The sequence below is a fragment of the Lynx rufus genome, unplaced genomic scaffold (assembly GCF_022079265.1).
Source record: "Lynx rufus isolate CCGP_SWC_20201006 ecotype Redwood Valley unplaced genomic scaffold, mLynRuf1.p SCAF_2, whole genome shotgun sequence".
Classification (NCBI taxonomy): domain Eukaryota; kingdom Metazoa; phylum Chordata; class Mammalia; order Carnivora; family Felidae; genus Lynx; species Lynx rufus.
Window position 1 is genome coordinate 133,941,307 of NW_025814834.1, and position 27,157 is coordinate 133,968,463.

Genomic DNA, 27,157 nt, shown 5'->3' on the forward strand with positions numbered 1-27,157 from the left:
CTTACCAAATTACACATTTAAAGTCAAGGTGAAGGAAAATGAATAGCTAGAGGATCAGGAAAAACATCCAGAGCATATGGTGTAATGAAAGTCCTAAATAAATAAATAAACTCATACTGGGGGTTAGGAGATGAAAGAAAACACACACACAAAAACATCAAGTTAAAGACATTACAAAGAGAAAGAGAAAAAAATACAGAAAGAATATTCCTGGGAGCTCCATACAATTAAGAATGATACCTTGCATAATTTAAGTTTTTAACTTATTAACTGTAAAAGGGCTTTCATACTGTTAAAACCACTCAAGTGTTCTAATTCTGTATGGGAATCATCATTAAATCAACTATCCCTAACTAATTCTTAGAAATACTTGATGGAAGAAATACAGAAATACATACTGGGCAAATGGTGTTAATGGCAACAAACATATTTATCAAGATGCCTCTCTGAATTCTTAGAAATTCTTTTGACAAATAAATCATCATAAGTCTTCTAAAATATAACATGATGTTGATTGTGGCTACCTTATAATTATATATGACTTGTATGCTTTTCTGAGTTTTTCAAGTTGGTTACTTATAGCTTTTACCAAAAATTAATGAATTATAAGAATACAAACACACACACACACACACACAAAGAAATACACTTGGTTTTTTCTCTGATTATGTATATTTGCTTCAAATTTTATAATTTAGATTCAGCATGAATTGCAATAAATGGATCTTCAGCAGAGTTACTAACAGAAAAATGAGCATTGCCATCCCCAGAAACATAAATTTTAATTCCTGTACAATTGCCATCAATTTTATCTCCAGAAATAACATCACAATATGTGCCAGCAGGAAGACCAGTTTGCAAAGTTAAAGATAATGGCCTGCAAAATAAAATTTAAGATTTAACTTGAATTCAACAGAATGAAAAGCAAGAATTCAGACTATCTCTAAAAGGTTAACTTTGTGCTGTAGAACTCTAAGCACAGTCTCAGTGAGAAGAAAATCCAAATACAAAAACCTCTCCAGTAGATGTGAACAGTTTTCCAGGACTAAAAGTAATCTTACAAAAGATTTACTAATTCCCTAGTAAATAGTGAATATTACCAGAAAATTAAAGTTGAGGAATATCAGTGAAGATTTGAGTGAATTATCACCCTTCGATAAAAGCAATTCTTGTAGTTAACACAATTCTTTTAAATTTGTTCTCATCTAAACTTAAGAAAATAATAATTACTTTCAAAAATTTAAATTTGATTATTTCTTCAAAAATATTTTTCACAAGAGGCTAAAATGAATTTGGGCTGGAGATAAAAATAATCTTGGATTTTGTGAAGTATATGGTTTTAAATATAACGCTGTCTCATAAATTTATGGGGCACCTGAGTGGCTTAGCCAGTTAAGTGAATCTTGATTTTGGCTTAGGTCATAAAAGACTCTTGACTTTAGCTCAGGTCGTGATCTCACTGTTTGTAAGATTAAGCCACAAGTCCAGCTCCTCACTGACAGAGTGGAGCCTATTTGGCTGTCTTCTCTCTCTTTGTCCTTCATCCCATTCACATGTGTGCGCGCTCTCTCTCTCTCTCTCAAAAATAGACAAACATTAAAAAAAAGAGGTCTTATAAATTTATTTTGCTTCTCCCATCCAGAAAAGATAGAAATGAAAGGACTAGCCATGGCTTCTTTTGGTAAGAAAGAGATATATTCAATTTATTTTTTTGTCAGCAAAATATAATTTAAGCTAGAATGAGCTAAGCATGAGTGAAAGTTGGCCTTGGACTGAGACATTTCAATTGCTTAAAAGATGTCTTCTAAGCTATAGTTCTATATATTAGGGAATCAATATACTAGAGGCAGAGGATATAAGTATGACCAATGAAAGCCAATAAGAAGTCTCAGAGTTAAAACTCAAAAATCTCCTGAGGCGGGTCACTGATGGACCATAAGATACATGCCCTTTATACATATGCTTTAAAAAACATATTATTTGTCAGAGAGAGACAAGGAAATGAAAAAAGAAGACCAAAAATTAGATAAAAGAGTACTTGAAAAAAAGAGCTAAAAAAAGATACTGAAGCAATATTTTTCCATTATTTAAAAAAGGGGAGGAAAGAGGAAAGGGGCTATGACATGTTCTTCTAGTGATTTCACAACCTTTATATCAACTACTCTGTGTATTTTGTGTGGGGTATATGTGTGGAAACATACATGTGCAGAATATCTGCACATGATATGCAAGGGTGCACATAGAATAACTCCACTTAGAACAGAAAGTCCTAATAAGGAAGAGATCAGAAGAATAAGAGCCATCATTTTTCTTCTGGTTCTTTTCAGATTCCTGTGTTTTCTTAATCTGCTGACTAAAGAATTTTTTCAGATATAAAAAAAGTAAATGTGTAATAAGAGAAAGTAGTAAACCAAGAACATACTAGTATAAATGTTATTTAAAATGTTACTTCTAATTGATATCTACTTACCAGTCATCATTGTTAAAAACAATAAATCCTCTGTTTCCTCTTCCAAAAGCTACTTGATTGCTACCATTATCCCACCAGTTTCTAAAAGGTTGGCCATCAACTACATTACGGAACATAACCATGTTCCTAAAGATAAAATACCACATAAAATGCTGATGAATACATTTAACAGTTTAAAATAAAATTTTAAGAATGTTTAATATTAGAGGTCATCTCTAAATAAGAATTCCTACCTTATTTGACGCCACCGATGTTCACAGACCCAATCATTGCCACAAGTGGTGTCTGGATTAATAGTAACTTCTTTAATTACTCCATTATTATTTGGTGGCCCAATCCAATCATTAACATCCTTAATTAAAGGAAAAAGCTTAGATTTTTAACATTTCATGTATTTGTTTCTTTCTTCTTTATTACACAAAACCCAATCTGTCTTACTTGTGTCTACAGCATCTTCATTTAGTAATACTAACTCCTTCAGTATTTTTATAGCCCTTTACCAGGTCCTTACCATTTTCTTCCCAATTGCTAATTCTCTTAGTGCCATATATTAAAGGTCAGATTTTTTTTTTTTTTTTTTTTTTACCTCTTCACTTTCTTTCCAAGGAATTGTTATGGCTAAGCTCTGGGAAAAAAGTGAATGACATTGAAATGACAAGAACTGTAGTGTCAGAGACAGCAGAATGAAAACATAGATTCTATTACTATTAGATAAAAAATCTTAGATAACATTGGGGTGACTGGGTGTCTCAGTCAGTTGAGCACTATACTCTTGATTTTGGCTCAAGTCATTATCTCATGGTTTGTGAGTTCAAGCCCATCTGGCTCTGTGCTGGACAGTGCAGAGCCAGCTTGGGATTCTGTCTCCCTCTTTCTCTGCCCCGCCACTGCTCATACTCTCTTTCTCTCAAAATAAGTAAATAAACATTAAAAAAAAAAAAGAAAACTTAGTTAACATACATAACTTCTCTGTGCCTAATTAAATAATTATGTGAAAAATACCTTGAATATGATAATTGCTGAATAAATATTCATTTCTTTCATTCTTCCTTTTGGATAAATGTGCTAGTCAATACATCACAATATTCTTTACTAAATTGATCAAATTTTTAATCTTGTGATTTTCGGATTGGTAATTTTAAAGATAGAGAAAAAAATGGAAGAAATCAGTCTGGTTTGAAGTGAAAAAGATTTTTTTTTTTTTTTTAATTTTTTTTTTCAACGTTTATTTATTTTTGGGACAGAGAGATACAGAGCATGAACGGGGGAGGGGCAGAGAGAGAGGGAGACACAGAATCGGAAACAGGCTTCAGGCTCTGAGCCATCAGCCCAGAGCCCGACGCGGGGCTCGAACTCACGGACCGTGAGATCGTGACCTGGCTGAAGTCGGACGCTCAACCGACTGCGCCACCCAGGCGCCCCGAAGTGAAAAAGATTTTTAGTTTAGGTATGAAGTTGCTGTACAATGCTGCATCTGAAATCTTCAGTTTAAAAAAAAATTCCAATAACTTTCCCAATACATTCATAATTTTATTTCTCAGTTCGTTTTTCAAATTGCTACTCAATACCCCATATATTACCCCAAATATTTTTCTCATCTTTACCTTTTCCAAAATAGTCTGTAAATTTCCCTTCTTTAATACATATATTTTCCTTCCACTTATAAGATATTTTCCCTATTTAACAAAAGTTCAACTGAACAACTTCTTTGCATTCCATACAACTTTTTAAAAAAAAAGTATTTAACAAATATTTATATTGATCATACTATGGGCAGGTACTGTTTTAAGTTCTTTACAAGTGTTAACTTGTAACCCTCATATCAACTCTATGAAGTAGGTACGTATGAGAAGTACATATTTTACTTACTATATCCTTATTTTAAAGTGTTTCTTTGGGGAGGGGATGTTTGTCATACTTCTGATATAGCCTACAATACTCTTTGACAACAGAGACCATAATATTAATTGAATTGCTAAAAGCATCCTGCATCAGGTTTATACTTAAATACTTGATAAATAGTAAAAATAATAGTGTCATGTACAATTACAACAAAACTGCCTTTCCTGAGAAAAATATATATTGGACAGCACAAAAACTTACTTTTCCATTTTCAAAATGTCTTGGCCAACGGAAGCTTGACATTACTCGTGTAAATCCATACGGATGAGCAAGCATAAATCCAACTGCCATTTTGTACAGTCTGAAGGTTACAAAATGATATCATCATAGAAGAAAACAATACTTTTAATGTCATTAAAACAAATGTAAAAAAATAGGGGGGGGGGTAGATTTTATTTCTTACCTGGAGTCCCAGAATGTTAGAATAGATGCTCCTCCAGCTCCATGTCCTCGCTGATTGTCATGATTGTCCACAAAGACAAGTGCTCTGTCAGAACGCATGAAACCCCATCCTTCTCCCCAGTTCCTATTAAAACACATATACACAAAAATACATGTATTCTTTTCCAATAGTTTTAGGGTAACCTAAATGTGTATTTCTTTTGGTATAGCATCCCCAAATGAAATTCTGTCTCTAATTAAATGATTATTGTATAGGAGTGTTTTTAAAATAAAAAAATAAATATATATAGAGATAAATAGATATACTATATATATATAGATATACTATACATTCAATGTATGTATATATGTATGGATTACTTGTATTATATTCATGTTACAGGTATAAGATTTTTGTTATAAAAAGTCCTTTTAGAGGTTTCAGTATAATTTAGATGAGACTTCAGAAGGATCAACATCCATATCACATCATACAGAATGGAAAACTGGGTTAAAATCAGGTTTCAATATTATATTGTTATAATATAAACATTCTAATATTTGAAATTAATTAATTGATATAATATATGTAAACTCCATAATGTAGCCACATTTTAGGTACTTTATAAATGATACAATCATTTTAATAATAGCATGGCCTTCACATATTGTATACAAACACTAGTCAAATATAGTAGAGTTATATAAGACATAGATTAAAGTCTCTAGGTTATGTTTGAGGTTTTGAGATATCCTCATGATTGACATTCTAAATAATAAAGATGATACATTGGAATTTGGGAAACTATAACCCTTATTATTAGTAATTGAATCTTTAAAAATTCTAAATAAGTTCCAAAGAAGATAACTCAGATTGGAATAATAAGACTAATACATCTGTGAAATAATTTAAAAGACAAATCGTATTTCATTTACTTTAAGTAAGCCATCTTCTCTCCATCCCACTTGCGCAGAACTGTGCCTAATTTTGCACCATACTTGAATTCTGTCACACAGCCATTTCCAAAGTACTCATTGCTTTTAATTGGCTCACCACCCAGATCAATTACCTAGTAGAAATACAAGAAAAATATTACTTTAATAAGAACTTTAAAGAATTTTAACCAAAACGTTAACATTATGTAGAAAATGACTTGAAACTATTTATGTTATATGAAATACCCAAAATGGTTTTCTTTATATCAAGATTCTACCTTTTTTGCTAAATTATATGCTACAATATTAAAAATAACATGATACAAGGTGATCTGTTGTCCTGTGAGAATGTTGACCTAATTTAGTATTGTACATAAATGATAACAATAGGTCATACTTATATAGCACTTGATATCTGGATGAAAACATCTCTAAGTGGTTGATAAATATTAACTCATTTAACTGTTGGACAAAGACAAAGACATAACTATTATCACCATCCCTTTTCTTCACTTGAAAATAAAATGTTGCATACAGAGGTTAATCAACTTGCCTAAGTGAACACAGCTACTAGTGCTATAGCCAAGATTTAAACTCAGACTGGCTCAAGATAGCAACTATGTTATTATCTGTCTTTTCTAATGGTCTCTGGGGAGACGGTAAATGACACAGATGTTTGCAGCCTAAATGAATTCTCTGCACTTCCATAAAACCTCTTGTGATACAGAGTTAGATGTTAGATGCTGTTCCAATGAAAGAAGGGTAAAGAACACTCTTCTATACAAATGATACAGCCATTAAACTAAAGAAATTCTATCTTTAATTAAATCTACCATTTATTTTCTAATTAATTAAGTTATATTTTTTCATATACCTATGAAATACATATACATATATGTACTGATGTACCTCCTGGTAAATGAAGGGTTTACTTCCTTCGGGGAACCAGTTTGTATTTAGATTATGCAGTTTATCCAAAATTGCCTTCATGTCTCCAGGCCACATGTGCTTAGAAGCATCAATTCTGAACCCTGCTACACCAATGTCAATGAGGCGGTTCAGATATTCAGCAATCTTAGAACGCACATAATCTTTCTCCAGTGCAAGATCAAGAAGACCGACCAGACGACAATCTCTGACCTATTGAGGTAAAAATTTTGTGATTGATACACAAAACACCACCTTAACCTGACAATCCATTTGATTATTCATTCATTTATTCATTAACAGGTGTTTCTATAGTGTCTTTTTTGCATTGGGAACTGAACATACTGACATTCTAGTATGGACATACCTTTGATGTATTAGAAAAAATGGAGTATGTAGGAAATAAAGTAGATGAGTTTGTTTTTTTTTTTATTGGGACAAATTTAATTGGGAAAAATATTTTAAATACTGATTTGAGTTTCTAATTTTTAAAGAGTCAGACTTGGAATCCTTATTTTCATAAGGAATCTAAACCAGTATTTAAAATGAAGATCAATAAGCTACATGTGGATAATTAAAGGCACGGATAGCTCTTTATTCCAATCACTGTGGTTTTTTCTTTAATTACCTGATAAGGATCATTATAGTTCTCAATGTCTCCACTTCCAGTTCTACATTTACCATCATTAAAATCCCAATGAGAGAATGGGACTGCTGGAAAATCTCTATTTCCAGGGTTGAAGTAACTTCCACAAGTACTGCTTGTTCCTGCACCCACACCATTCCCACTCATATGATTAATTACAGCATCCACATAAATATGGACCTGAAAAACAAAGTTTCTATTTCAGTTTGTCTTTAGAGAGGTAGAAATCTATAGTATTATCGACTAAAGTTTACAGCATGTTAATCACACTCCAAAACTGGTATTTGTTATTTTTTAACTTACCTTCCTAGTAAACCAAAAGTTAAGTGTGAAGGGAAATCCATGTGAACTGAATACCTATCTGCATTTTACCCTCTTGGTAAAATATTTACATAAATGACAAACTGGTAACTAAAACTACCATAACTATGAAAAAATACAAATAGCCTTTTGGGGGGACAGATCAGAATCATAGAAGACAGGAGAGAACATTGGTTTTTGAAATTTCCATGCATCATCCTAAGAAAGAAGCAGCTAGCCTCTATTATCTACTTAGCATCTAAAGAGAGGAAGGTAAATCTCTCATAATATAACTATTTACCATCAAAAAACCTATGGGGAAGAAGACCCAGAAATTATAGGTGCATATACAAGCCACATAAAAATTATAACAAATATTGCAACTGGAATTTCCAATTCCTAACTAGAAAGTATTCCCCAGAAATGTGTACAGTTATATTTGCTTTATAAATAATTTTAGCTTTAAACTTTGATTGAAATTTTCTTTAGTAGACAAATGGTACATATACAAAGATTTACAAAAGCTAAACATAGGTAACAATTAAGTTCTAGTTATAGCTTAAGTGTAAAGTAAAATAAAATAAAATAAAAAACTATGGAAAATATTCTGCTCATAAGGAACAGGAGACAAGAGAGAGAATTTTCCTAAATAATGTTTTTAAAGGAAATTTTAATTCACTTACACCAACGTTGTTACATCTAGTCACCATGTCTTTGAATTCATTTTCATTTCCTGATCTTGTGCATAACTTGTAGCTAACTGGTTGGTATCTTTCCCACCAAGGTCTTAAAGGGCTATTAATCACAACATTTTCATTGGGTGGAGAGATCTACAAATAAACAATAAGTATCATATTATGGGTTACTTTATATCATCAGATACTCTATAACATAATCAATGATCTAAACTTATTTCTGAATCTTTGCATATACAGCTACATTTTTAACTACCACATTGGAAATGTCCTCCTGAAGAAGGTTTATATCAGAAACAAAACATAAAGTTGTCAATAATACTAAATTTTTTTCTTCCTCAGTAAACCATTTTAGAGTACCTATTTGTGCAGTAAAATCTTCCAGCTTCACAGATATAGATCATAATACCATTTACTATAAGCACAGAAAACTTTGCAGTTTATACTAAGAATAATACCCACCTGAACCCCTCCAAATCCTTTGGGAGCTAAGTATCGCTCACATTCAAGAGCAATGTCAGCCCAGCGCCACTCAAACAGATGGACAATAGATGTCCGTCCAGGCTTGGTATTTGGGTTATACTGAGCCCAGCAGAACCCAATGACTGAAAGCAACAGAAAGAACTTCATTTTGCTTTGAAGTTGTCAGTGTTCTTTGCAGCAACTATTTATCTTCCTGTAAGAAAAATATTTTACTAGGTAAATATTAACATGAATAAATACATAGAGCATAAAGTGTTTAATCATGATCTGAAAAGAATTATCAACAATGATAATATTAACAGGTGAAGAATATCTGTAAACAATATACCAGGCAAACAATCTAAATGACCTTTTAGAACTTAATGCTTTGTTTACTGAGGGAATATTAACCTTTTTCAACATCTGGAATTTTATATAGAGAGAATCCTCAATCATAGATTATTTAATCAGAATTAGATTTTCTTTCTGAAGTCCTTCACAAATAGAAGGAAAATCACAATCAAAGCCAGTTGAATTTATAATCAAAACATTGCCTTAACTATCTATTTGCAAACATTATAATGTTTCAATTTCAAAAAGAAACAAGATATTTAATTCAGTTCTTTTCTTATACCACCACCCTAATTTTTAGTTATTTAACTTTCTACATTAAGATTTAAGAAACTATTTGGAAGTTGAAATAAAGATAGAGACACTTTTCTCCACTCCATCAAATCATATGCTTAATGCAGTGGCTGTAGCAGCAGAGCGTTTTGTTTTTTTCCCCTTATAGCCAAATATTTCATACCTGATAGGACACTAAATTAATAAATTCACACCTCATTTTCTTCTTAACGTAAGTAAAAACCTATGAAAGAGAATAATAGTACAGGTGGAAAACACTTAATCCTTTAATCCAACAAGCATTAACTGAATATTGTTTTTTGTTTAAGCATGTGGATGATATTTGGGATACAGTAATAAATAAGATAGATAGGATTCTTGTTCTTGTTACATTCTAGTGTGGAAAGAAAATATATGAGTAAATGATGATGATGATACATTGAAGATATCAATAAGAACTAGTATGAATTAATAGTAATAAAATAGAAAGTGACTTTGCCATTAAGGTATTTTAAACTAAATATTCAGGAAAGATTTCTTTGTGGAAATGATTTTCAGCTAGTATTTGAAGGATTAGAAGCACCCAGTGATTTGAAGATCAGAGAAAGAGCAATCTAGAGGAAAGTACAACAGAAAAAACCCAAGGAAAGAAAAACTTCAAGCAATATTAAATAAATAAATAAATAAATAAATAAATAAATAAATAAATAAAAGTGTAGCTAAACAATATGTAATAAAGGGAAGGGCAAAATGATATGAGGTCTGAGAATTAGGCCAGATCATGTAGGATCTTGTAGAATATAATGAAAGAGAGAGGCATTGTGTCTGTAAGAAAGGGAGCTAAGAAACTCTGGTGTACTTTAAAAGAAAATCACTCTTGTTACTCTGAAGAAATTGGATTATAGGAAAACAAGAGTAGGGGTAAGGAGATCTGTTAGACTTTTTTAGTGGTTTAAGAAAGAGGTGAGTGGCTCAGACTAAGGGCATTAACAGGATATATTTCATAGGCAGAGAGGTAATAGGTTTATGGATAGATTAGAGCTGAAGAATGAGGGAAAGAGAGGGGCGCCTGAGTGGCTCTGTAGGTTAAACGGCCGACTTTGGCTCAGGTCATGATCTCTCAGTTCATGAGTTTGGCTCAGGTCATGGTCTCTCAGTTCATGAGTTTGAGCCCCACGTTGGGCTCTGTGCCAACAGCTTAGAGCCTGGAGCCTGCTTAGGATTCTGTGTCTCTCTCTGTCTCTGCCCCTCCCCTGCTTGCACTCTGTCTCTGTCTCTCAAAAATAAATAAGCATTAAAATTTTTTTTTTTTTTTTTTTAAAGAATGAGGGAAAGAGAAAAACTAAAGAACTAGGTATCTGGTAATGATACCATTCATTAAGATAAGGAAAAATAAGGAAGTACCAGCTTTGGGGAAGGGTTACATAGAGCACTATGGTCCATAATTATTTCTCTAGCAACCCTAATGCTCTCCTTTGGTCCTTCTTCCAACTCACCATGTAAACACTATGTGTCCTACTTTCTTAGTCAGTTCAAGTTACTATAACAAGATTATCACAGACTGGGTAATAATCAACAAATATTTATTTCTCATAGTTCTGGAGGCTAGGAAGCCTGAAATCAAAATGTCAGTAGGTTCAGTGTCTGGTGAGAGCCCCCTTCCAGGTTCATAGATGGCCATCTTCTCCCTGTATCTTTACATGATGGAGAACAGAGTAGAGCTCTAGTCTCTTTTCTTACAAGGACACTAATGCCATCATGGGGCTCACTCTCATGACTTCATCTAAACCTAATTACTTCCCAAAGACCCCACAACCTTATACCACCCATGGGGAGCTAGGGTTTCAATATGTAAAGTTGGTGGGGGGGAGACACAAACGTTTAGTCCCTAATGCTTACCCATTGCAAAACTAAAATTTCCTCATATTTCACAAGTAATTTCACTGCTCCATAATTTTTGAAGTGTTTTCCTTCCTATAATCACCTTCCATCATCCTTGTATACTTCATAAGCAACATCTTTTAAAGCCTTTCCTGTTATTCCCAGGCATAGTTAATAACTGATCTATATGATAGCTTTTTAACATATATCACAATATTAAGCTGTATTTGATTTATATTGTAAATATATTATAAATAATTAAGTACTTATGTGTCCATCATTCTGGACAAAACTTCTTAAAGGTAGACTTCCTATCTAATATTCCTAGAAACTAGCAAAACAAATAGCTAGTAATGGCTTATGTAATCAACAAATTGTAACATAAGATTCTAAATTCTAGGCACTGTGCAAGGCATTGGCATAACTTGGGTTATGTCTTCAATGATTTTTAAAAATAAACAAACACTGTCAGAAATTATGTGATACAATTTAATCTTTGCAAAAACTTTTTACACATAAAGGAACTATAGCCCAGATAAACAGTAAATTGTCCAGGCTCAGACAGTATATAACAAGCCAGAATTTGATAATAGGTCCTACCACAAATAAACATTCTCTGTATTATACCAATATTCCTCATAGTATTCTAGAGGTGTGATATCCAACATGGTAGCTACAACATTTGGTTACTGATAACTTAAAATATTAGTCTGTACAGAAATGTGCTATAAGTGTAAAATATACTCCACATTTTGAAGAAATAGTGTGAAAAATTAATGTAAAAAATTAATAATTTTATGTCATTTATATGTTGAAATGATATTTTGTGATGCATTAGGTTAAATAAAATTTATTATTAACCTTAATTTCCCCAGTTTCTTTTGGCATCTTTTAATATTTGGCTATCAAAAATTTTTAAATTATATATGTAGTTTTCATTAAATTTCTAATGGGCAGTACCATTCTAGAGATAATGTTAAATCAGAGAAAGGACACAACTGTACACAAACATAAGTAACAATAATAAAATAAAGAATATGATTACTACTTTAAGAAAGATACAAGTAAAGTGTTTCATGATTTCATTGATAGAAAAAATAATTTGTGCTGGATGAGAACAGAGGAAGATACAGTCAATTCAAAGAACAGGTTTGACTTTAACCTTTAAATAAAACAGAGAAGGTGAAATAGCTCTGACTAAAAAAAATAAATAAAAACAAAAACAAAAATGAAAACAAATTTAGGAAATGAGAAAGAAGAATATCAAGAAACCAATATAGTTTTGTAGAACACTAAGTAAGGTGCAGGGGAGCCATAGGAATTAAGGTAGGAGAGTCATATTGAGATCTCTTAAAGTCAAGGAGGAGAAAGTAGAATTTCTTCCTAAAGCTATAAGAAGCTACATAGAAGGGTGTTGTTCATTTGTTTGTTTGTTTGTTTGTTTTGAAAAAGAACAGTAACATGATTAGAGCTTTTAAAGTATATCAGATGGATTGGGAAGCAAAGAGAACTGAGATAGAAACAATTGAAAATAGCAGTAGGAGTGAAATTGAGTGTATAATAAATTGTTACAATCAGTGTCACCCAGTGAATGACACTTGCTTGTATCCAATTTGGGGTCTCTTCCTTCACAGGCTATGGAATTGGCTTATAAGTCGTTTTGCCCAGTGGGATGTCAGCAAATAAGACACAAACAAAAGTTTGACTATCATTTACCCAATGGATCTTGATCTCTTGAAAAATCTAAGACCATTGTGTTGTTTGGATAACTAGGATAAATTACCACATGAAGAGATCTAATTGTTTCTACCCATTCCAACCATCTGAGTTGATCTACCAACTAACTGTAGTCGAATGGTTATTCCAGGGCAAAAGCAGCAGAAGAACCACCTAGCCACCCATAAAATTGTGAGGCATAATACATTATTATTGTTATTCGGCAATAATTCACTAATACAGAAAGGAAAGATAAAATAGATTTGGTGGAGACCAAGTCTACATGAAATGGTAAGTAACTGGATGTAGGAAAATAAAGAAAAGGAAGAGTCAAAGGGGACTCTGATTTAAAGGTTAATGAATCGAAGAATGACAATGCAATTACCATTCTTGAGCAATCTAGAAGCAGACTTGGTTAGGGAAACTGAAGAACTAATACTGGGATATACTGAGATTGAAGTATAAAAAAGTATTAGATATGAAGAAAGAAGCAGATAGATTTGGGAACTTTCAACAAAGCAATGATAGTTTCAGAAATGGCATACAAAATATTTAACAACTGGATTTGGTCACAGACACTGACCAATCAGAATAGATACCATCTATAAACAACTAGTATATATAAGTCAATGAACATGGATGAATTATCAGGCCTGGAGAGCTGGACCCTTGAGAGTAGACAAAGAGAGTTGACAAGACAGCTGTTGAGTCCAAATTTACAACTTTGTTTGGGTAAAGCCCAGCAGTGTATATGATAAGGGAGATTGGTGGGAGCATATAAAGAGGTGCCTTCATAATAGGGAAAGGACTTTTATTACCAGAGAAAGGCTTTCAAAAACAAATAGGAAGGAAAATTTGCAAGGAGGACAAGAGACCAACTGGATGTAGATGAGTATTAGAATAAGAATAGGAGAGAAGACTGATGAGACTGTGGATGATATAGGGCTGATGGTGATAAAGAGGCGGGAATTAGATAAGAGCAGCATGGTTTGAACTTTATACATGACTTAAGGTTCCAAATGTTAAAATGTAATGGTTAAGAACATGACCTTAGGAGTTAGACAAACTACAGTTTAAATTCTGACCCTGTCATTTATCATCTGTGTGACCGTGGAAAATAATCTCTTTAAGTTTATCTATGAACTAGAAAAAGCAATATGTACCTCATAAAGCTGTCATGATGATTAAGTGAATTAACACCAATAAAGCTGTTATCCTGGTGTATGAATACAATAAAAACTCAATATATTTGGCTGCTGTAATGTTATTATTGTTTTGTTATTTTTACTGCTGGTACTGTTCAAACTGCTCTAAACTCAGGCTCTCTTTCTACTTCTACTTATTATCACTTGGACATTCTCTCTTTCCATTCCATTCTTGCCAAATTCTAATAATACTTTGTATTTCTCAGAACTATTTGCACACCCCCCCCCCACACACACACACACAAACACACGGAAGAATAGATAGTGATAAGAAGGAACTGGCAATGTTTTCTACCTATTTTTTCCACTCTTCTTTTTCTCTCTTTTAGTTTTAACCGCTTTAGAACTTCTAGCAGACACACATTGATTTTGAGATAACTTCTCATCACTGCCTCATTAGTTAACTCTGAACTGTTCTTTTAATAGCAAGTGTTTTTCACATGTATGTTAAGATGTTATTAAAATAAGGGATAACATATTAAAATTATGCAGACATAATTCGGGAAATTTTACCGGCACCCCAGCATAGGTGGATATATACAATCATACAATAATCTTTACCAAGGGTCAGTCACTGTCCTATATTTTCTCATTTAATCTTAATTTTCCTCTCAATCTAAAGAGCTATAAACTCCATAAGCATTAAAACAACTAAAGCATATTTTTATATCTTGTGAAGTAAAATCTGCAAACAAATCCTTGACATCTTTGACATCAATAACAAATTAAAAAAATAAGAACTTGAGATAGTTATTATGGCTACTTCTCATTATAGATTTCCTAAAATTGTTCCCCTCAGAGAAGCTATTCACAGTTATTAATACTAATATCAATGCTCTGCTGCCCACATCTCATATTTCTTCTTTAAAAGAAGAAATTTCCTTTTCAAGTTTTAAGGGTTACTATAATAAGTCATATGAGATGTCTTGGGAGTTCCTTAAAAATATGAGCTAGAACATTTGATAATATCTTACCGATAAAGCAATACTCCTTAAGAAGTATTTATATTTGAAGTGCCAATAAAACATATCCGATGTTAAAAAGAAAAAAAAATTCTATTAACTCAGACTCCTCCATAAGTTTTCTAGTTTCTGATGTTCTCAAGTATTTTTTTTCTCAATCAGTATTATATAAAAGATACTTGTTATTTTATTTAATGTCTACAATATAAATGACATCATAAGGGAAAGGCTCTAGAAAAAATTCAGGACTTCTCTTAACACATGAAATACCATAAATTTGGTCATTTAGCTTAAGTCTACCTAAATCATACCATGGCTTAAATAGCATAAAGGAGCTCTATTAAAATGTTAAGCAAAAAGTAATAGTCAAAAAACCACTATCTATTTCTATAGCTTCCTTTCTACCTATATAAATGTCAGTTACCTATATAAGTATTAGTTATTTATAATGTTCTTTTCCCCTTTCCAAAACAACCTCTCATCTCAGGCATATACTAATATATTTTTTAACATGTAGATAAATTAACATTAACCTAAAATAAACAAGTTATCTACTCTTGTAATTTGTAGTTATTAGCCTAGATACTTCATATCTATATAAATATCTTTAGAGTAAGTTGTTTAAAGTATTATTAAAAATTTTAACAGAAATACCTTAAATGTCACATCTATGCTTGTTATTTTGTCACTTTTATTTATCTCCAAATGTTTTCTTTTTCTATTTTTCTAGTTTTCAATATTCTAGAACTTTAATTAGTATTATCAATACAGTAGTTGTTCAAGTTAGTGGTTTCCCTTACTGAAAAAAAGTCTTAATTCCTCTAAATTTTACACTGAATCATGTACAATTTTCTCAAAACAGTATCCTGTCTCCTATGAGCTACCTACCTCCATAAAACAAAAAGAAAAACAAAAACAAAAAACTTAAAGGAAAAACAGGAAAATGAACCCTGAGCTCAGGATAATAAATCACCTGTGAAGTTAAAGAAGGCAAATATAATCAAGTCTACCTACCAGATTCTTTAAATGAGAGAAACGTTTTGAGCCAAGACTCAGACACACTTCAAACAGAAACAGTACATTTTGTGCTGCTGGAAACTGAAACTTGAGTTGTCAACAAACCTAAAATAGCTTGTAAAACTTTGACCCATATCAAATCATATGACAGAAACCACTTATTTCAAGACAAAAAACGGGGGGTAGGGACTACAATACTCACAAAACATTAAGATAACTTACCACATCAACTTCTTTACATCAGCAAACTCTCAAATTGACAGGTCAGTCTTTTCAATCATACAATAACAAAAATCATATAGTTCTTGTTTTGCTTTCTCTTCAATGAGGAAAAAATGCTGAATTTAAAGCTTTATAGATTTCCTATAATCCTCTTCTTCTCCATAGGTGCTCTTACAATGCTGTTCCAACTCTCCAAACCAAATCTGTGAAAAAAAGTCTAATGTGAGCTCCACAGTGATACTTGATTAGCTACTATCACTCCCAATTCCCAGGAAAACCAACTGTCTTCCCTCAGCTCAATTTGCCTCCCTGACACTTCTAATTACACTGTACCTTTTCAGTTGTTTGCTTTCTCTTTTGGTCTTCCTTTCTCTTTCTCAGTATTATCTCCCAATCTCAATTAGTCTTTTTATTTCCTAAATCATTTATATCAATCTATGAATTTTTTTAAATAAAATAACCTTTAAAGACACAGATTAAAATGATTGTGTTACATTATATAAAAAAGTGTGAGTAGGATGTAAACAAAGTCTCTAAACCAAAATCTAATTTTGCATCTGAGCTTTGCGACCTACTTTGTGAACCTTAGGGAAAAGAGAAGCCTATAGATTGCATTTAGATCTTAGTTGGAAAATGGGGATAATAGTATTGTTGATAAATATGATAAAAATACAAAAATAAGTAAAACCAACTAACAATATACATTGAATGTTACTATTACCACTTTGATTCCTTACACAAACATAAATGCAAGCTAGAACTATGATTATACCCAGTTTTAAAAAAGGAAACTGAAGCACTAATATTAAGTAAGACAACTATTCCATGGTCAAATTTCCATAAACACTGCAACTGAAATTCAAAACCAAGCAGTTTAACTCCATAGTGAGCTCTTAGCCATTACTCAGTCTTATCAGTCCCCATCACTGAGTCAAGTGATAAAAGTCAAGTAAAATACTTTATGTGAAGATATTTTAGAATCTGGAAATTTCTGTTTAGCTAACATTAATAAGTTTATAAAATTGCAAAAGTAGTAAGGGTTATTAGTCTCATATTTCCTGTTTTTCAAATTTTCACACTGAACAAAATTAATCTTTCTCTGTTACAGTTTTTATACCTGATTTCATACCCACAGAAGGTATTACTATTCATAAATATTCAGTGCTCCTCCCTGCAGGTTACATATACCTTGTCCTGTTGAATTTGGGAATTGTCATGTCATTTGCTTTGGCAATAAAATACAAGCAGAAGTAATATGTTTTGTTCTGGGGCCTCTGTATTAAAATAAAGTTTCAGTGGCAGATTGTAAAGTGACTAATATGAAGAGTCCCCTTGTTGATCTAAGATAAACACAAGAAATAAATTTGGCTACATAAGCTACTGAGTATTCAGCTTTTTGTTACTGCAGCATAACCTAGTCTATCCTGATTGACACAACCATTAAGTTCCTGTAAGCTCTTTGATTCCTAAGACATTCTATATGCCATTTCAGTTTTCTTGGGATGTAGGAAGAAAAAATAAATAAGATCAGAGAATATTTATATTGAAAGAGACTACTGGAATAGTCCAATGGTTTCTAGATTTTGAGCTCTAAATAATAGAATTTTAAAAGAAATTGTATAAAAAATATATTTTCAGACAAAAGTCATGAAATTCAGTTTTACAAAAATATCTACCATTAATATATTGTTCTTATCTTTCTCTTCTTAAATTTGAAACCACTTATCTAAATCTAATATTATTTTATTGATATAAAAAAACAAGACCTAGGATTAAGACAAGTAGCATTTATATTAAACCAATAACAATTTAAAAAAATTGACATGTGATGTCAGCATCATGGTGGTATGAGTCATTCCTCTTTCATCTCCTCTTTGATTACAATTAATTAGTCACCTATACATGAATAAAAGTGCCTCTGTACATTACAACAGGACACCTGTGAAATTTCTATCTACTCGTGCACCCGAGAGAAAGTGGATAGATCTCAGAGTGAACTGTGGATTCAGCGGAATTGGTGAACCTGCTCCACCCACATTGCCATGATTAGATAAGGGGAAGCTGGAGGGTATACCACTGGACAGATACACATGGAAGCATCAGCCTGATAGGAGAGCCTGGCACACCATCAGACTGGTACAGAGGTGAGTTTGGAGGCAGAGGTAAGAGAGGAACCCACTGAGGCAGGCTCCCTCTCCAGGACATCAGTGCAACACTCTGGGCTTTTGGCAACAGAAGGAGTTACCTCTCTGGCAGAGGATGTGAAAAGCACAAGAAGTGACAGACTGCCCAGCTGCACGTGGGCTGCAGCTGGAGAGCTTGTTTCTCTCCTGCAGCACCAGAGTTCTAAGGAATGACCTCCCTGACTTGGAGGAGGGAAGGGAAATGGAAGGAGGCAGACAAGGAATATCAAATGGCGTTTAAGGAACTCATTTCCTTCTGTATGCTTCAGGGTTTCAGCTGTAGATCCACTCATGGACCTTTTGAAGTTCCCTACACTAAGATTCACCTAATGGGCTGTAGGCATGCCCAAAGTCCCAGGTGCTAAACCCACATCTCTCCCAAATCTGCTGCCAGCTCTTTTTGCACACTTCATCCTAACAGCCATCTCCCACAGGAAAAACCAAAAACTTGAGGTATAGTGCCATCTTCTGGACTACAAAAGAAAATTTTCTAACTGCTAACCTGTTGAACTACTGTAACAAGCCAAGTTACACAAATCCTTAAGTAGGAAAAGTGTTTGCTGCTTCAAATGTAAAATCAGAGGCATATATTGTTAAACACAATGAAAATCAAGATAATATTATATAATGGAAATAAGATAATTCTCCATATACTGAACTCAAAGGCACAAAATATTGAGACACAACTGTTAAAGAATTCAAAATAAATTTTATGAAGAAATTCAGTGAGCTACAAGAAAACTGAGAAAGGCAATTCAATGAACCTGGGAATAAAATTAATGAACAGAAGGAGTTCCCTACCAAAGAGACTGAAATTTTTAAAAAAGAACCAAACAAGCACCTGGGTGGCTCATCAGTAGACTCTTGCTTTCTGCTCAGGTCATTATCCCAGGGTCACAGAATCAAGCCCTGCATCAGGCTCCATGCAGAACACACAGCCTGCTTAAGATTCTCTTTCTCTCTCCCTCTGCCCCTCTCCCTAGCTTGTGCTCTCTCTCTCTCTAAAATAAATAAAGTGAAAAAAGTAAAAATAAACAAATTCTAGAGCTGAAGAAGTAAAACAATGAAATGAAGAATGCATTAAAAAACTTAACAGAAGACCATGGGGGAGGGGAAGGAAAAAAACAGAGAGGGAGGGAGCCAAACCATAAGAGACTCTTGAAAACTGAGAATAAACTGAGGGTTGATGAGGGGTGGGAGGGAGGGGAAGGTGGGTGATGGGCATTGAGGAGGGCACCTGTTGGGATAAGCATTGGGTGTTGTATGGAAACTAATTTGACAATAAATTTCATATTAAAAAAAAAAGCACAGATAACAGGGCAGATAGAATGGAAGAAAGGATAAGTGACTTGAAGGACAGGAATTTAGAAATGAATCAGTGAGAAGGGAGAGAAAATTAAGATTTTATATTAAAAGCAAAGAGGGGTGCCTGGGTGGCTCAGTTGATTAAGCATCCGACTTCAGCTCAGATCATGATCTCATGGTTTACAAGCTGGAGCCCCATGTCAGACTCTGTGCTGACAGATAAGAGCCTGGAGCCTGCTTTGGATTCTGTGTCTCTCTCTCTCTCTGCCATCCCCTCCTTGCACTGTGTCTCTTACTCTCTCAAAATAAATGAACATTTAAACAGTAAAAAAACCCTATGAGTACTATAAGATTCTATCAGAAAAGCAAATAGAATAATTAATTTACCAGAAAAAGAGAAAGGGAAGGGGCAAAGAGTTATTTAAAAATACAATAGGGGCACCTGGGTGGCTTAGCTGGTTAAGCTTCTGACTTCAGTTCAGGTAACGATCTCATGGTTCACGAATTCAAGCCCTGCATTGGGCTCTGCGCTGAAAGTGTGGAGTCTGCTTGGGGTTCATTCTCTCTACCTCACTCTCTGCAAACCATCCCCCGCCCCCCGACTCATGCTTTATCTCTCTCTCAAAAATAAATAAATAAAACTTCATCTCTCTCTCTCAAAAATATAGCTGAGAACTGCCCAAACCTGAGGAAGAAACCGAATGTACAAGTCCACAAAACTAGAACACTCTATTATTTCAATGGAAAAAGACCATGTCCAAGACACTTTATTAAAAGCTGTTAAAAATCAGTTATAAAGAATCTTAAAGGCAGCCAGGGATATCAAAGAAAGCAATCTACAAAAATACTCCCATTAAACTATCTGTGGACTTTTAACCTGAAACTCTATAGGGCAGGTGAGAATGTAATGAAATATTCAAAACGTTAAAAGATAAAAACTGACATCATTTGTTTAATGAAAAAACAATCTAATTTAAAAATGGGCATAACTAAATAGATATTTTCCCAAAGAAGACATCCAAAATGTCAACAGGCACATGAAAAGATGGTCAAAATCACGAACCAACATGGAAATGTAAATCAAAACCACAATGAGATGTTACCTCACAATTGTTAGAATAGTTATCATCAAGAAGGCAAAAGATACTAAGTGATGGCAAAAATGTGCAGAAAAGGGTACCCTTGATTCAACCACTGTGGAAAACAATATGGAGCTTTCTCAAAGTTAAAAATAGATCTACAATATGACCCATCAATTCCATTTCTGGGTATATACCCAAAGGAAACAAAACCAGGATTTCCAAGATACATATCTGTACTCCCATGTTTACTGTAAGCATTATTCACAATAGCCAAAATATGGAAATGAGCTAAGAGTCCCTCAATGAATGAATGGAGAAGGTGTTGTATAAATGTTATGGAGTATTAGTCAGCCAAAATGTCTTTGTTTTATCTTTATTCCTCAAAACTACTTTCTCTGGGTAAAATTATAGAAGCTATTTTCTTTCACTACTTTGAGTATATTCTACAGACATCTGGCTTCCTTTGATGCTATAGAGAAGTCAGATGTCAGTCTAATTGATATTCCATGGAGGAAATCCTTTTTTTCTCCTTCTTAAAAATTTTTCTGCTTTAAAAATATTGTCTCTGTGTTATGTCTAAATATGGGTTTTAAAAAATTTATCCTGTATTCTTGGAAATGTGTGTGTGTGTGTGTGTGTGTGTGTGTGTATCTTACCAGATCTAGAAAATTCTAAGGGCATACTTTATATAGCCATGCTCTCCACAATCCATTTATTTATTTTGCTTCTTTTGGACTACAAGTGAATATATGATAGTTTTCACTCTATCCATTCTGTCTCTTAGTCTCCTATATTGTTCATATCTTATAATTAGCAGCCTCTCAAAATGAAATACTTAGGTAAAAACCTAACAAGATATATGCAATATCTATATGAAGAAAATTACAAAACTCTGATGAACAAAATCAAGGAAGAACTACATAAATGAAGAGATATTCCATATCCATAGGTAAAAAGACTCAATATTGTCAAGATACTAGTTCTTCCCAATTTTATTATAGAATCAATACAATCCCACTAAAAATACTAACAAGTTATTTTGTGGATATCTACAGATTCTAACATTTATATGGAGATTAAAGAGACAGAAAAACACAATATTTAAGAACAACAGTCAGAAGATTGACATTACCTGACTTTAAGACACTATAAATCTATAGTATTCAGAATGGTATTGGCAAAAAAAAAAAAAAAAAAAGACAAATCAATGGAACAGAATAAAGATCCTAAAAATAGAGCCACAGCTATAGTCAACTGATCTTTAACAAAATAGGAAAGGCAATACAATGGACAAAAGACCATCTTTTCAACAATAAAGGGGGCAGGGGTGGGTTTCTGGACACAGACTTTACATACTTCTACAAAAATTAACTCAAAATTAACTATAGACATACATTTAAAATGCATACTATAAAACTTCCAAAAGATAATATAGGAGAAAATCTAGATAGTCTTGGATTTGATGATCACTTTTTAGATACAACACCAAAGGCACAATGCATGGATGAAATAATTGATAAGCTTGATTTCATTAAAATTTAAAACTTCTATGTCAAGAGGATCAGAAGAAAAGCCACAGACTGGGAGAAAATATATACATGAGACATATCTGATAAGGATTATTACACAAAATATACAAAGAACTTTCAAAAATCAACAAAAAAATGAACAATGCAATTGAAGAATGAGCAAAATATCTAAACAAACACCAAAGAAGATATACAGATGGCAGGTAAGCATATGAAAAGATGCTCAATATCATATGTCATTAGGGAATTGCATATTAAAACAATAAGATATCATTACACACTGATTAGAGTGACAAAAATCCAGAACACCTACAACAACAAATGTGAAGGAGGATGTGCAGCAACAGGAATTCTCATTCATTGCTGGAGCAAATGCAAAATGGTACAAACACCTTGGGAGGCAATTTGGCAGATTCTTACAAAACTAAACACACTCTCACCATATAATCCAGCAATCATGCTCCTTGATATTTACCCAAATGAGTGGAAAACTTATATCCACAAAAAAACATACATACAGATGCTTATAGCAGCTTTATTTATAATTGTCAAAACTTCAAAGCAACAACATGTCCTTCAGTAGGTGAGTGGATAAATAAACCATGTTACATCCAGACAAGGCAAATTTATTCTGTGCTAAAAAGAAATGAGCTATCAAGCCATGAAAAGATATGGAGGAGCCTGTATGCATATTACAAAGTGAAAAAAAAAAAACAATATGAAAAAGCTACATTTGACAAATATAACTTGACATTCTGGAAAAGGCAACAGTTTGGAAACAGTAAAAAGATTAGTAGTTGTCAGAAGTTAGGGGGAAGGAGGAATAAATAGGTGGAACTCAAGAGAATTTTTAGAGCAGTGGATTTATTCTGTATAATGGCGGATATATATTATGCATTTGTAAAACCACATAAAATGTACAATGCCAAGAATAACCCTTAATGTAAACTTTGAGTGATAATAATGCGTCAATGTAGGTACATTAATTATAATTAATGTACCATTCTAATGCAGGATGTTGATAGTAGGGGAAGTTTTACATGTGTGAGGGCAGGGATTATATGTGAACTCTGTAGTTTCTCTCAATTTTGCTTTGAAGCTAAAACTGCTTTTAAAAAAATAAAGACTATTGAAACTTTTTAAATAAATAAACACTTTTTAAAAAAGGTACCAGACCCTATTCCCTAGAACCTGTAAATGTTTTCTTGTTTGGAAAAAGTCTTTGCAGATGTAATTAAGTTAAGGATCTTGAGATGAATAGAGTAACCTGAATTATCCCAGTGGGTTCTGAAAACCATATGTATCTTATAAGAAAGAGGAAGAAAGAGAGTCAATACCATGGAGGCGTAGATTGGAGTGATGCAGTCACAAGTCAGGGAATGCTGGCAGCCACCAAAGCTGGAAGAAAGAAGGCTCACTTTTTCCTTAGAGCCTCTAGAGGTTGCATGGCCCCCTGCCAACACCTTGATCAGTGAAAAGATTTTGGATTTCTGGCCCCCGGAACTGTAAAAGTGTAAATTTCTGTTGTTTTAAGCCATGAAGATTATGGTAATTTGTTATAATAGCCATAGGAAACGAATACAAGTATGTGCTCTTTTGTGTATCAGTAGTTGTTTATATCATATTATTGTGGATTTGGTATAGTGAGGTCTGACTCAGATCAAGAGAGAGAAACCAGGAGGTTTTACAATTTGTTATTCTCACAGTACCCTGAGGAGAAACAGGACATCACACAGGGCCACTCAGGGGAAGCACCAGAGTTGGTCACCAAGCAGAAGAAGGAAAGGAAACTATGAGCAAGTTCCTTTTTTATGGTTTCTACAGGAAGAAATGGGTGAAGGAGGGTAGGCAGGCTTAGGATGTCTACTTTTAATAATTTCAGTGGGTTCCAGGGTAGAAAGATACTCCTGGTTGTCTAGTACCTGGCCCTTGGGTGATTAGGGAAGGTATACAGTGATGTGACCCAGAGTGTGAAAGTCTGATAAGGGAAGTTGTTTGGGATGTGGACTTAATCAGATGCCCAAGAAAGTCTGATTGACCTGTAGTCAGGGCCTCAAAATTGGATCAGACAGCATTTATAAAAAATATATTACAGTAGTCCATTTCTTTATATTGCTGGGTGGTAGTCTATTATATACATGTACCATCATTTGTTTATCTAATGTGTTGATGGCCATTTAGATTTACATGTTTTGGCAATGATGTATAAAGCTGCTGTGAACAAGGATAAACAAGACTTTTTATAGACATGTATTTTCATATCACATGGATTAATACCTAGATGTAAAAGTGTTCATTCTTATTATAAGTATGTGTAAAGTGGGGGCACCTGGGTGGCTCAGTCAGTTGAGCATCCGGCTTCAGTTCAGGTCATGATCTCACAGTTTGTGGGTTCGAGCCCCACATTGGGCTCTGTGCTGACAGCTCAGAGCCTGGAGCCTGCTTCGAATTCTGTGTCTCCCTCTCTCCCTGCTCCTCCCCCACTCATGCTCTGTCTCTCTCTCTCTCTCTCCTTCAAAAATAAAAACATCTAAAAAAATTTAAAAACTAAGTATATGTAAAGTTTATAAAGATAGTCAAATTATTTCCAAAATGATTGTATCACTTTATACTCCCACTAGCAACCTATAAGTAATTCAGTAAAGTTCTTTTTTTTCTAATGTATAAATCTGAGTTTTAATAAATGTGTACATATACCCATCTCAACCACAATATGCAATATTCCATCATACCCCAAAATACCTTCATCCCTTTGTAGTCAATTCATCCACCCACACCTAGCCTCTGGCTCATCAGGTCTCTGTACTATAGTTTTATCTTTATATGATTTCATGAAAATGGAGCCACACACTGTGTGACTTTCTGAGTCTGGCTTCTTTTACTGAACATGATGCACTTGAGATATATCCATACCGTCACATGTATCAGTCATTAGTATTTCATATAGAGGTACGATACTTGAAGAACATTTTGGGTTGTTTTCACTTTGGAGAATGATGAATAAGGCCACTCTAAATGTTCACATACAGGTTATTTTTTTTTTATTAAAATTTTTATATTGTGGTAAAATACATATAAAAAGTTTACCATCTTAATTTTTGTTAAATGTACAGTTCAGTGTAGTATATTCACAATGTTGTGCAACCATCACCACCATCAATCTCTATAGCTCTTTTCATTTTGAAGAACTGAAACCCTTTACCCATTAAACAGAAACTTGAGGGGCACTTGGGTGGCTCAGGCTGTTAAAGGTCCACCTCTTGATTTTAGCTCAGGTCATGATCTCATGCTTTGTGAGATCAAGCCCTGCATTGTCAGTGCAGAGCCTGCTTGGGATTCTCTTTCTCTGCCCCTCCTTGGCTCATGCTCTCTCAAAATAAATAAACACTTGAAACACACAAACAAACAAAAAAACAAACAAGCTGCTAGAAACTCTCCATTGCTCCTTCTCTCCGGCCCCTGGCAACTTCTATTCAGCTTTCTCTTTGTGATTTTGACTACTCCAAGTACCCCATATTGTGAAATCATACAACATTTGTCTTTTTGTGAGTGGCTTAGTTTATTTATTATAATTTCACCAAAGTTTATCTCCACTATAGCATATGGCAAAATTTCATTCTTATTAAAGACTGAATAATATTCCCTTGTATGGATAGACCACATGCAACTTATCCATTCATCTACTGATGTACTCTTGTGTTGCTTCCACCTTTTTGGCTATTATAAATAATGCTGTTATGAACATGGGTGCACAAATATCACTTTGAGAACTTGCTTTCAATTCTCTTGGGTATATATTCCAGAAGTGGAACGACTGAATCATATGGTAATTCTATTTTAAATTTACTAAAAACTGCCACACCATTTTCCACAGCAGCTATACCATTTTACATTCCCACCAACAATGCACAGGGTTCAATTTTGCCACATCCTCATAAACATTTGTTTCCTGTTTTTGTTTTGATAGACATCCTGAATGTGAGGTGGTACCTATGTGCATATTAAACATTTATACATATTCTTTGGAGAAAACTCTACTCAAATTATTTGTCCATTTTTTTAATAATTTTTTAAATGTGTTTATTTAATTTTTGAGAGAGAGACAGAGCATGGGTAGGGGAAGAACACAGAGAGAGGGAGACACAGAATCTGAAGTAGGCTCCAGGCTCTGAGCTGTCAGCACAGAGCCTGACGCGGGGCTCTAAGTCATGAACCACAAGATCATGACCTGAACTGTAGTCAGATGCTTAACCGACTGAGCCACCCAGGCACCCCAAATTCTTTGCCCATTTTAAAATTAGGTTGACTTTTTTGTTGTTGAATTTTGGGTGTTCTCTATGTTTTCTGGATATGAATCCTATATCAGATTTATGATTTGCAAATATTTTCTCTCATTCTGTGTACATCTTTTGATATACACATTTTTAAAAATTTTGTGAAGTCCAATTTGTCTATTTTTTCTTGTTACCTATGCCTTTGGCATTGTATCTAATGCATCACTGTCAAATCAAATGTTGTGAGCATTTGCTTTATTTTAGGAGGTTTTTTAGTTCTTAAATTTATGTATTTTGATCCATTTTGATTTAATTTTTATATACAGTCTTAGGTAAAGGTCCATATTCAATCTTTTGCATGTGGGTACCCAGTTCTCTCACCACCATTTGTTGAAAAGACAGACCTTTCCCACTGAATGGTCTTGGCATCACCCTTGT

General features: G+C 33.6%; 1 protein-coding gene across 1 annotated transcript in view; it reads right to left on the bottom strand.

The window, feature by feature from the left end:
• Positions 1-665: 665 nt before the first annotated feature.
• AMY2B (amylase alpha 2B) overlaps positions 666-27,157 on the bottom strand; it is a 43,845-nt gene continuing 17,353 nt past the window's right edge. The window contains exons 2-12 of the mRNA XM_047083026.1: positions 16,347-16,549; positions 8,720-8,933; positions 8,246-8,392; positions 7,245-7,442; positions 6,599-6,829; positions 5,690-5,823; positions 4,776-4,898; positions 4,574-4,673; positions 2,704-2,822; positions 2,471-2,596; positions 666-877 (exon numbers count right to left, since the gene is read on the bottom strand). Coding sequence (XP_046938982.1) covers positions 688-877; positions 2,471-2,596; positions 2,704-2,822; positions 4,574-4,673; positions 4,776-4,898; positions 5,690-5,823; positions 6,599-6,829; positions 7,245-7,442; positions 8,246-8,392; positions 8,720-8,887 — 1,536 coding nt within the window. The 5' untranslated portion in view covers positions 8,888-8,933; positions 16,347-16,549 and the 3' untranslated portion in view covers positions 666-687. The remainder of the gene's footprint in view (positions 878-2,470; positions 2,597-2,703; positions 2,823-4,573; positions 4,674-4,775; positions 4,899-5,689; positions 5,824-6,598; positions 6,830-7,244; positions 7,443-8,245; positions 8,393-8,719; positions 8,934-16,346; positions 16,550-27,157) is intronic.